This window comes from Cervus canadensis, chromosome 28, assembly GCF_019320065.1.
Source record: "Cervus canadensis isolate Bull #8, Minnesota chromosome 28, ASM1932006v1, whole genome shotgun sequence".
Taxonomy (NCBI): domain Eukaryota; kingdom Metazoa; phylum Chordata; class Mammalia; order Artiodactyla; family Cervidae; genus Cervus; species Cervus canadensis.
Window position 1 is genome coordinate 38,763,516 of NC_057413.1, and position 9,478 is coordinate 38,772,993.

At 47.3% G+C, this 9,478-nt stretch overlaps 1 protein-coding gene across 1 annotated transcript; it reads left to right on the forward strand.

The window, feature by feature from the left end:
- The first annotated feature begins 49 nt into the window (after positions 1–49).
- On the forward strand, positions 50–6,666 carry PSMB9 (proteasome 20S subunit beta 9). Its single transcript, XM_043449989.1, has 6 exons — positions 50–182; positions 2,087–2,154; positions 4,293–4,424; positions 5,093–5,222; positions 5,468–5,609; positions 6,483–6,666. The coding sequence occupies exons 1-6, from the start codon at positions 123–125 to the stop codon at positions 6,608–6,610; spliced, it is 660 nt and encodes a 219-aa protein (XP_043305924.1). The 5' UTR covers positions 50–122; the 3' UTR covers positions 6,611–6,666.
- The last annotated feature ends 2,812 nt before the right edge of the window (positions 6,667–9,478 follow it).

The window sequence follows — 9,478 nt, forward strand, 5'->3', positions numbered from 1 at the left end:
GGCGGCGCGGAGTCGGGCGCCCCCTGGCGGGCGCAGCGGGGGGGCGGAGCCTCGGGCAGCGTGCGGCGCGCGGTCCCAGGTCGGAAACCAGAGCCGGGAGCGGCGAGCCTAGCGGAGCCGGGATGCTGCGGTCCGGAGCCCCCACCGGGGATTTGCCCCGGGCAGGAGAAGTCCACACCGGGGTAATGAGTCTGGAGTGTCAGCGGAGGGACGGAGGGACGGGCGGACCCTGGAAGTGCCACAGGGTGAACTCGGAGACTCGCAAGAGGGAGGAGACCGCTTGCAGCGGCCAGGGCGCCCATCCCAAAAGGAACACGGGCGTCTCCGTACAGAAGCGGAGTGCTCGGGGGTCCGCCAAGGGGCTGGGCGCGGGGGGCCGGCGGGGAAGGGGTGCTTGGGCTCCGAGCTGGAAGCGTTGAGGGGAAGCTGCTCTAGAGCGCTTTCGCTTTCACTCTGAACTAGAGACAGGGGCGGCTTAAATGAAGCGGGGGAGCTGGGGAAGGTGCGCAGAAATGAGGACACGGTGCCCAGAGTGGACAGGACGGCACTTGGGAGCGTGTGGGCGCTGACCGGGAAGGAACGCGCCCCACAGACCTTTGATGGGCTCGTTCCGGGGAACTCACGGTCCCGCCACTGATAACGCGGGTTCCCTGTGAACTGGAGCTGCCAGTGCCAGCCTGGTCCAGGAAGGCAGCTACTTGGCCCGGGTGCAGCGTGCTCCCCTCCCCGTGTCTTCCGCACCCACCTCCACAACCTGCTGGAGGACTTTTGCCCAGGCTGTGCCCCCGGGGGCTGGTGGCAACCCTTGGCTGGCTGGCTTCTGCTTTCAAGTGACCGCCACTGCTCTCAGCTTCGGGCAGCCTGTAATAACGGAGTAACCTCTCGGGTGGGGTTACCGCTGATATCTGGTCCGCTCTTCACGATGAATCAATGTGTCAAAATGAGCACTCCGGCCAATAGCCCCGGAGGCCAGAGCGACTTATGAAGCCCTGAGGAATATAGCTGTGAAACCATTCATAAAGTAGAAACTCTTCCCCTCACCACCAGATGAACAGCCGAAAGTACGAAGTACAAGTCAGACCAAACCCTGGGAGCTGGACGGGGGTTTAGTCCTGCGTGACCTTGGGCGAGTCACTTGCCTTCTGTGTGATGCAGTTTCCTCCTTTGTAGGATCTTTAAAGTTAAAAACTGTGGCTTTGTTCTCCTTCACTCTTCCTTAATTCTGTTCTTGACTTGGAAAAGGCAGCTAAAACTCCCCAATCAAATCCTCTCTTGGTACAGATCTCTTCCCCTGGCTATTTACTCTTTTAAAGAAAAAAACATTATTTTTTAGCCACGCCACATGGCATGTGGGATCTTAGTTCCTTGACCAGGGATCAAACCCATGCCCCCTGCAAAGGAAGCGCAGTCTTAACTACTGGACCACCAGGGAAGTCCCCTGGCTGTTTACCTCTTGATCAGAAATCCTTAAATGAGACCTTTATTTTAAACTGTCCCATGTGTTTCTTGATACTTTCCTCCTTCCTTGACACGTGGCCATGGTAACCACTGACCTCTGAGATGTTTTCCCTTGTTCAGTAAACTGATTAAGGGGAGAGTGGGGTGGATGATTCTGGGCTAATAAAAAGGCTTGAGCTTGTTTCCCAAGGTCACGGTCACTTGCTCTGTGGCAAGATCTGCAGCACATCTGTGCACACAGCAAGCGCATGCAGAGGTCATTCATTTGTGGGGCTGCGTCACCAGGGCCTGGAAGTGCCCCCTTGAGCCCTTCACTCAGAGGGAGCACTTCTGCCCCTGGGAGCTTCACCACCACCACCACCACCCCGCCCCCTTTACAGCAGAAAGAATTTTAGGGATGCAATTCTTTCTGTGTGATATCCCCGGCTAGACTCTGACATTCCCTTGCAGCCAGGAAAGACAATAGACAAAATGGAAACAAAAAAAATCCCATCCTGGGAGTCAACTCTGGCCTAAATTACCAGATAACCTTGAGCCAGTCGCCTCCCCTCTCTGAGAATGTTTCCTTATCTAACGTGAAGGGGTCAAGGCTCTTCCTGCTCTGACGTTCTATCCTGTGTCTCCACAGACAACCATCATGGCAGTAGAGTTTGATGGGGGCGTCGTGGTGGGATCGGATTCCCGGGTGTCTGCAGGGTGAGTGCCAGTGACCCTGGGTACTTCTGGAAGGAAGCTCATGGCGCCCAATGCACATTTTCAGTCATTCATAAAGAGACTGGCAAACTGAAGCTCTGGAGAAACTGAGTGAACCTTTCAGAAAGGCCACTATAATAAGATATTGGGCGGGGCGGGGCGGGGGGGGGGGGCGGTGGTGGTCTCTGAACTCCAGGGGAGAATCTGGGGCCTGAATGCTAACATGACCTGTCCCAGGGGGTCATCGAATTGGGTCTGAAAAGAGTTTAGGAAATAGTTTTCAGAGGCCTTCCTTCCATCTGGGTTTAAAGATAGAAAAGATGGTTCTGCTGAGCAGATATCCTGGTTTCTGATCCATTGTGTGAACTAACTTTGTCTTTCTCCCTTTTGGCCAGTTTCCCCACATACAAGAAAAGTGTACAGGCTTAGATCAACATCACTTACTTAATGTGCCATAGAACACATAACTTCCTCAAGATGGTTAATAACAGAAAAATTAGTAAGGGGAAGATTATTCTTAATTTAATGTAGTATTTTGTTTTATTATAAAATCTAAGTCTGATTTTGATCATTACTTGCAGTGTTTCATTTGTCTGAGACAATTTTTTCCTTCCTGCTTTAATCCAGGCATTAAATTTCATGTACTCTGAAGCCATTCTATTGTCAAAAGAACCTCAGAAATTTTAGCAACTCGCTGTAGGATCCTGCAATCCCATTCCTGGGCATCTATCCAGTCAAAACTGTAATTCAAAAAGATGCCTGCACCCTTCTGTTCGTAGCAGTGCACATGTTCTTTATCCATTGCTCTGTTGGTGGACATTTAGGCTGCTTCTGTGCCCTGGCTATTGTAAATAGTGCTGCAGTGAACACTTGGGTGCATGTATCTTTTTGAATTATGGTTCTCTCCAGATGTATGCCCAGGAGTGGGATTTCTGGGTGATATGGTGGTTCTATGTTTAGATTTTTAAGGAACCTCCATACTGTTCTCCATCGTGACTGCACCAGTTTACCTTCCTATCAACAATAGCAGGGTTCCCTTCTCTCCATAGCTTCACCAGCATTTATTGTTTGTAGATTTTTTTTATAATGGCCATTCTGACCAGTGTGAGGTGATACTTCATTGTAGGTTTTATTTTTATGAACAAAAACACAAACAGACTCACAGACATAGAGAACAGACCTGTGGTTGCAAAGATGGGGGAAAGGAGAAGGATTGGGAGTCTGGGATTAGCAGGTGCAAACTGCTATATACAGAATGGATAAAGCATTTCTCTAATAATTAGTGGCTGAGTATCTTTTCCTGTGCTCTTTGGCCATCTGTATGTCTTCTTTGGAGAAATGTCTATTTAGATCTTGTACCCATTTTTGATTGGATTATTTGTTTTTTGATATTCAGCTGAATGAGCTGTTTGTATATTTTGGAAATTAATCCCTTGTTGGTTGCTTCATTTGCAAATATTTTCTCTCACTCTGAGGATTGTCTTTATACTAAATTTAAAAAAAGGAGTGGACATCTTTATATAATTCACTTTGCCATACGCCTGAAAGTAACACAACAGTGTAAATCAACTATACTCCAATAAAAAATTTTAAAGATGTGATATATATGTATATTATGTGTGTGTATATATAGAGAGATATATCACAGTGGGCTATTACTCAGTCCTAAAAAAGAATGAAATAATGCCATTTGCAGCAATGTGGATGGACCTGGAGATGATCAAATTAGGCATAGTCAGAAATAGGAAGACAGATACCATATGATATCACTTATACGTGGAATCTAAAATACGACAAATGAACATAGCTGCATGACAGAAACAGACTCACAGACAGAGAATGACCTGTGCTGGGCGAGGTGGGGGCGGGGAGAAGGGTTGGGAGTCAGGGATCGGCAGATGCAGTTATATACAGATGGGATAAACAAGATCCTACCATATAGCACAGGGAACTCATTCAAACTCCTGTGATAAACCGTAATGGAAAAGAATATGGAAAAAAAAAGAGTATATACGTATAACTGAATCACTTTGCCGTACAGTAGAAATTAACACAACACTGCAAATCAGCTATACTTAAATTTTTTTTTTCTGAAAAATTGGCAACTCTGACGCTGATGACTTTGCACTCCTTGCTGACAGAGAGGCGGTGGTGAATAGAGTGTTTGACAAGCTCTCCCCCCTGCACCAGCGCATCTACTGCGCTCTCTCCGGCTCAGCTGCTGACGCTCAGGCCATAGCGGACATGGCCGCCTACCAGCTGGAGCTCCACGGGTATGAAACGGTGGGGTCCCCAGTCCAGGTCACCTAGAGCGCCCGGACTCAGTGAACGCCAACACCGTGTCCTATTCCGGGGGCGCTACCGTGGAATAGGAAAACTTCTTGCTTTGCCTTCAGCTTTCATTTCTCTTTGAACTGGCACTTGAATCTCTTAAAGCTGGTTTCTGCATCTGTAAAGCAGAGATAACTAATAGTACCTCCCCTACCTCACCAGATAGCTATTTCCAAAACCAAAAAATATGAGTAAAAGTGATTTGAACACTGCAAATCACTCTCCTAATATCAATAGTGAGGAAGAAGATGAGGACACAGCCCACCATGGTATCAGGTGGTGACCATGTGACAGCCAAGGTCACGGGGCAGAAGTGACGCTTATCTGCTAAACCCATATGGGCAAGGCTCTGGCAGCCAGGAGACTTTTGTCACTGGGGACCGGGGGGCTGGGGGGGACAGAATAAAGGAGGGAGAACAATTGAGAATTGAAAGCTTCTTCCTGGTGGGTAATGTGAGACTCTGGTTCCCCTGCACCAGTGGGAGGGGAGCTGGAGTCTGAATCCTTGCAGCTAGTTTTTAGGGGTCACCTGGCAGAGATGAGGGTGATGGTCTAGGAGGGTGGACCTCCAGGAAAGCGTATCACCATCTATTCCTAACCCTTCCTTCAGGATGGAACTGGAGGAACCGCCGCTTGTTCTGGCTGCTGCGAACGTGGTGAGGAACATCACCTATAAATATCGAGAAGACCTATCCGCACATCTCATGGTAGCTGGCTGGGACCAACGCGAAGGGGGCCAGGTGAGTCTCTCGCAGTGTCCCCCCCTTCCTCGGAGTTCCCCTCTCCCCCAGAGAGGGAGATGGAGGTCATGTGGCATTCCAGCCTCGAGTTCCAAAGACACTGCCCCTGAAAGCATAGGAAGGTCTCAAAGGAGAAGGGTATGAGGTGCTGGGCCTTCGCTGCAGGGCGTGGAGACCACCTGCCCGTCTCAGGGCTGAGCAGAGGATGCAGGCTCCCAGAGTCTGAGCGGAGGGTGCCTCCGCAGGTGTACGGGACCTTGAGCGGGATGCTGATTCGACAGCCCTTCGCCATTGGCGGCTCTGGCAGCACCTACATCTACGGTTACGTGGATGCGGCGTATAAACCAGGCATGTCCCCAGAGGAGTGCAGACGCTTCACCACGAATGGTAATGTGCAGGCGGGAGGCATCTGGGGCAGGGGTTACACGTGGTAAGGACGTCGAGCGTGAGGACGAGAAAGACATGGATGCCCATCTGATGAAATGTCCAAATGGGACGCCTTTGAGAGTGATGGGGCAAAGGCTGAACTAGATGGGCTTTCAGGACAAAGTGCAGACGGTCAAGAGTCCGCCTGCAACGCAGGAGACTTGGGTTTGATCCCTAGGTTGGAAAGATCCCCTGGAGAAGGGAATGGCTACCCACTCCAGTATTCTTGCCTGGAGAATTCCATGGACAGAGAAGCCTGGCGGGCTACAGTCCTTGGGGTTTCAAAGAGTCAGACACGACTGAGGAACTAATGGACTTCAGGACAAAAGGCATAACCCAAGACTGTTCTGTGCACACCAAAGGAAGATCTAGGGTGACCACAGGAAACCAGCTGGGCGCTTGGGCCAGCCCATAAGAGCCGATTGTTACATATTCAAGGATTTGGGAGCGCTTGCCTATCTACTTGTTACAAAATCAATCATGGTGGGAGTGTTGAGACCATGAACGTTGCATGAAGACCTTTGTATTTTTTTTAAGTTGGTTGACCACCCCTAAATACGCATCTCTAGGAGATGTGTTCTGAAGTCTGCATGTAGTAGTAGGCATATGGACAGAAGGGAAGGGAAACCATTTTTTAAAAATAGTTATTTATCTGGCTGCACAGGGCCTTAGTTGCAGCATGCGGGATCTAGTTGCTTTACCAGGACTGGATCCCAGGCCCCCTGCAGTGGACGCGCAGGGTCTTAGCCCCAGACCACCCGGGAGGTCCCACGGGACGCGACTTCTGCAGCTAAGCTGCTCTCCCTCCTTCTCTCCACCCGGCACCCTCCGCAGCGATCGCCCTGGCCATGAACCGAGACGGCTCCAGCGGGGGCGTCATCTACCTGGTCACCATCACAGGCGCTGGGGTGGACCATCGCGTCATCCTGGGCGACGAGCTGCCGAAATTCCATGACGAGTGAATCTCCTTCCTCGGACTCTCCTTCTTTATTTTGTAATAAACTTTCTGGAACCAGAAGCTGGTATGGTCCATGTGCACTCAGAGAGGTGAAGCTTGGGAAGGGGGCTGCTGCCCACCCAAATGCTAGCGTATCTTTTGTATTATTTTGTCCCCACCTCTAAAACATCTTTCCCAGAGGAGGGGTGGAGGAGCAGATGAGAGTCAGGTGTATGTGACAGATCTCAGGTAGCCACGACAGCTACATGCCTGAGAATTAGCTAGGAGCCAGCTCGCATGGAAAAGGATTCCTCTCATAACGTGTTCATTCACATTAGAGGCCAAAACATGATAAATACTTAAATATTTGGGGAGGGGGGATTCATGAATTTCAAAGAATAGTAACAATAACCCAAAAAGCGAAATTTATTGAACTGAGCATTGGCTACATGCCTATAAACATTTTACGTCTTAGAACCCAAACCAAAAAACCTTGGGTATGAACTACAACTATTGACAATTCTATGTAAGAATAGATGGAAAGTTAGTAAGAGTAAGTCATGGCAATTCAAAAGTGGAGATGTAGGATTTTGTTTACCAAATGCCCTTCCTCTACTACTGACATGAAACCTGTTCCCTCAAGACTCATATACCATCTCCTCCCTGAAATCTATAATAATTAGCCCAACCCAACATTAAACACTTAGGACGTTGTTGGATGTTTGAATAACTGTATTCAACAGGCTGAGCCCTGGACCTATCTTTGCCAGGCATTTCCTGAGTGACAGGACAAACTACTCCCCTTCTCTGAGCCCTTGGTTTCTCTTCTGTCAGATGGGGTGTTGACTGACTTCTGAGATGCTTTATAGCTTTACAGTCAATGCATTTTCACACACAAGTGAGCAGTTAAGAGGTATATTTAACAGAATCCTAGTGGGCCACCTAGGAAACTTCTGTCTGCTTTTCTTTCCAGATCTCAGGCGAAACATACAAAGCACCCTAAGACATCCCTATGTTCTTCGTAGTGTGTATTTGGTTTTGAGAAAACGAATCTAAAATTACTATCGCCTTGAGTTCTTTCTAGCCACGAGATTTAACTTATTTTGAAATTCAGTGTAATAGTTGGAGTATATTTTTTCGGCTGATCACAACTCAGAACACTGGAGCATAGACAAAAGCAAGCACTAAATCACTCTGAAAAATAAACAACAGGTGGATTGTGGAGAGACTCAAAACTGGGGGAGGCAGTGTTCTGGGGGGAGGAGGGCTCAGTCTTTCCTCTTTCCTCTCACGGCTCTGCCCTGAATTCTGACATCAACTGCAGAGTTGCACTGCTGAGCGGCATCTCTGAGAAAAACACTGTGGTTCTGGCCAGAGGAAGTGAGAACGTGGGCCCCTGTGGGCCAGAGGGCGCAGGGGAATCTCCCAGATGAGAGAGCTGGAGATGGGGACGCCCTGCCTCTAGGGATGAATCCTTGTGACGGCCTGAACTGCGCATGCGTGCCACACAACCAGACCACACAGCAGAGGCCTCGAGAACGTAATGGGGACACAAACCTTTAAAAACTGGAAGTCTGGCTGCTTCTTTATTGGCCAAAAAAGCTGCATTGCTGTGCCCCTCATTCCACAAGGGGCTTGTAGCACTTCCCATGTAAAGAGGAGGAGGAGGTAAAGAAGAAAATGATTAGAGAAAAGACAAAGTTAAGAAATAAATGAAGCCAAGAGGTAAAACTAAAATACAACATGAATATCCCTCTTTAAAAAAGAGAAGCGATGCACTGGTGCTGTCTTGAACAGCTTAACAAGAGCAGATTGTAAAACACTCAGGAGTTTTGAAAGGCAGTTGTTAACCACTGGTAGTTTGACACTGACCATGGCAGAAATATTTATACTACTGAAACCAGAAATGCTACATATCAGAACTTTGGGTTTTGTTTTTTTTTCCCCAGAAAGCCAGTTTACCAGGCCATGTATTGACCAGCCAGCTATCCATGAGCTTAGCTGGTTCTAAGCTACAAGGTAGTGAAAGCAAAGAAGGAAATGCAATCAGGTACAGGATTCAAAAGATTCATTTAAAAAGCAGGGATCTCCCTGGCAGTTCAGGGGTTAACACTCTGCACTGTCAAGGGCCCACGTGCCGCCTGGTGTGGCCAAAAGATTAAATAAATAAAATGAATATAAGGAGGACAGCTTTTTAAAAAACACTATAGGGACTTTCTTGGTGGTCCAGTGGCTAAGAATCCATCTTCCAATGCAGGGGATGCAGGTTCAATTCCTGGTCGGGGAACTAAGCCCACATGCCACATTGAAGACCCAGTGCAGGCAAGAAAGAATTTTCTTAATTTTTTTAACTAAAAAAATTAATAAAATTTCTAAGAGTATTTTAAAAGTAATAATAAAGGAAGAAAGAAAATCATCCAAAAGCAACTATATATATAATTTTTCAAGTCACATAGAACATTTACTGAATTAGAATATGCATGATGCCATAAACTCCAATAAACTCCAAAGTATTAATATCTTTGAAACCACTCAGCAGCCATACTCTGTTAAATTAGAACTTGATAACAAAAGGACACCTAAAATTCTCATGATTTGCAAACTAAGAAAGTTTTGATAAACAGCAGATTAAAAAGATAGTCATAAAAGAAACTCATTCAGAAGCATTTGATAAAACTATTAGCTATCGAATTCTGTGAGATACAATTAAAGGAGTACTTGGAATTTTATAACTTCAAATACATTCAGTAGAACAAAAAAATGTTTAAAATAAGTGACATAAAAATTCTCCTAAAACTTTGAAAAAATAACAATTGAGCAAACCTAAAGAAAGAAGAAGGAAGGAAATTAATTTTCTCTAGTGGTATCATACCCACTGCATGCCTTGTGTGTT

What these genes read in the sequence shown, in the direction of transcription:
- PSMB9 (XM_043449989.1), top strand. Translation starts at nt 123, where the DNA reads ATGCTGCGGTCCGGAGCCCCCACCGGGGATTTGCCCCGGGCAGGAGAA. An exon ending in TACCAGCTGGAGCTCCACGG is followed by an intron (nt 4,425 to 5,092) that starts GTATGAAACGGT and finishes CCCTTCCTTCAG; the next exon opens with GATGGAACTGGAGGAACCGC. An exon ending in CAGACGCTTCACCACGAATG is followed by an intron (nt 5,610 to 6,482) that starts GTAATGTGCAGG and finishes CACCCTCCGCAG; the next exon opens with CGATCGCCCTGGCCATGAAC.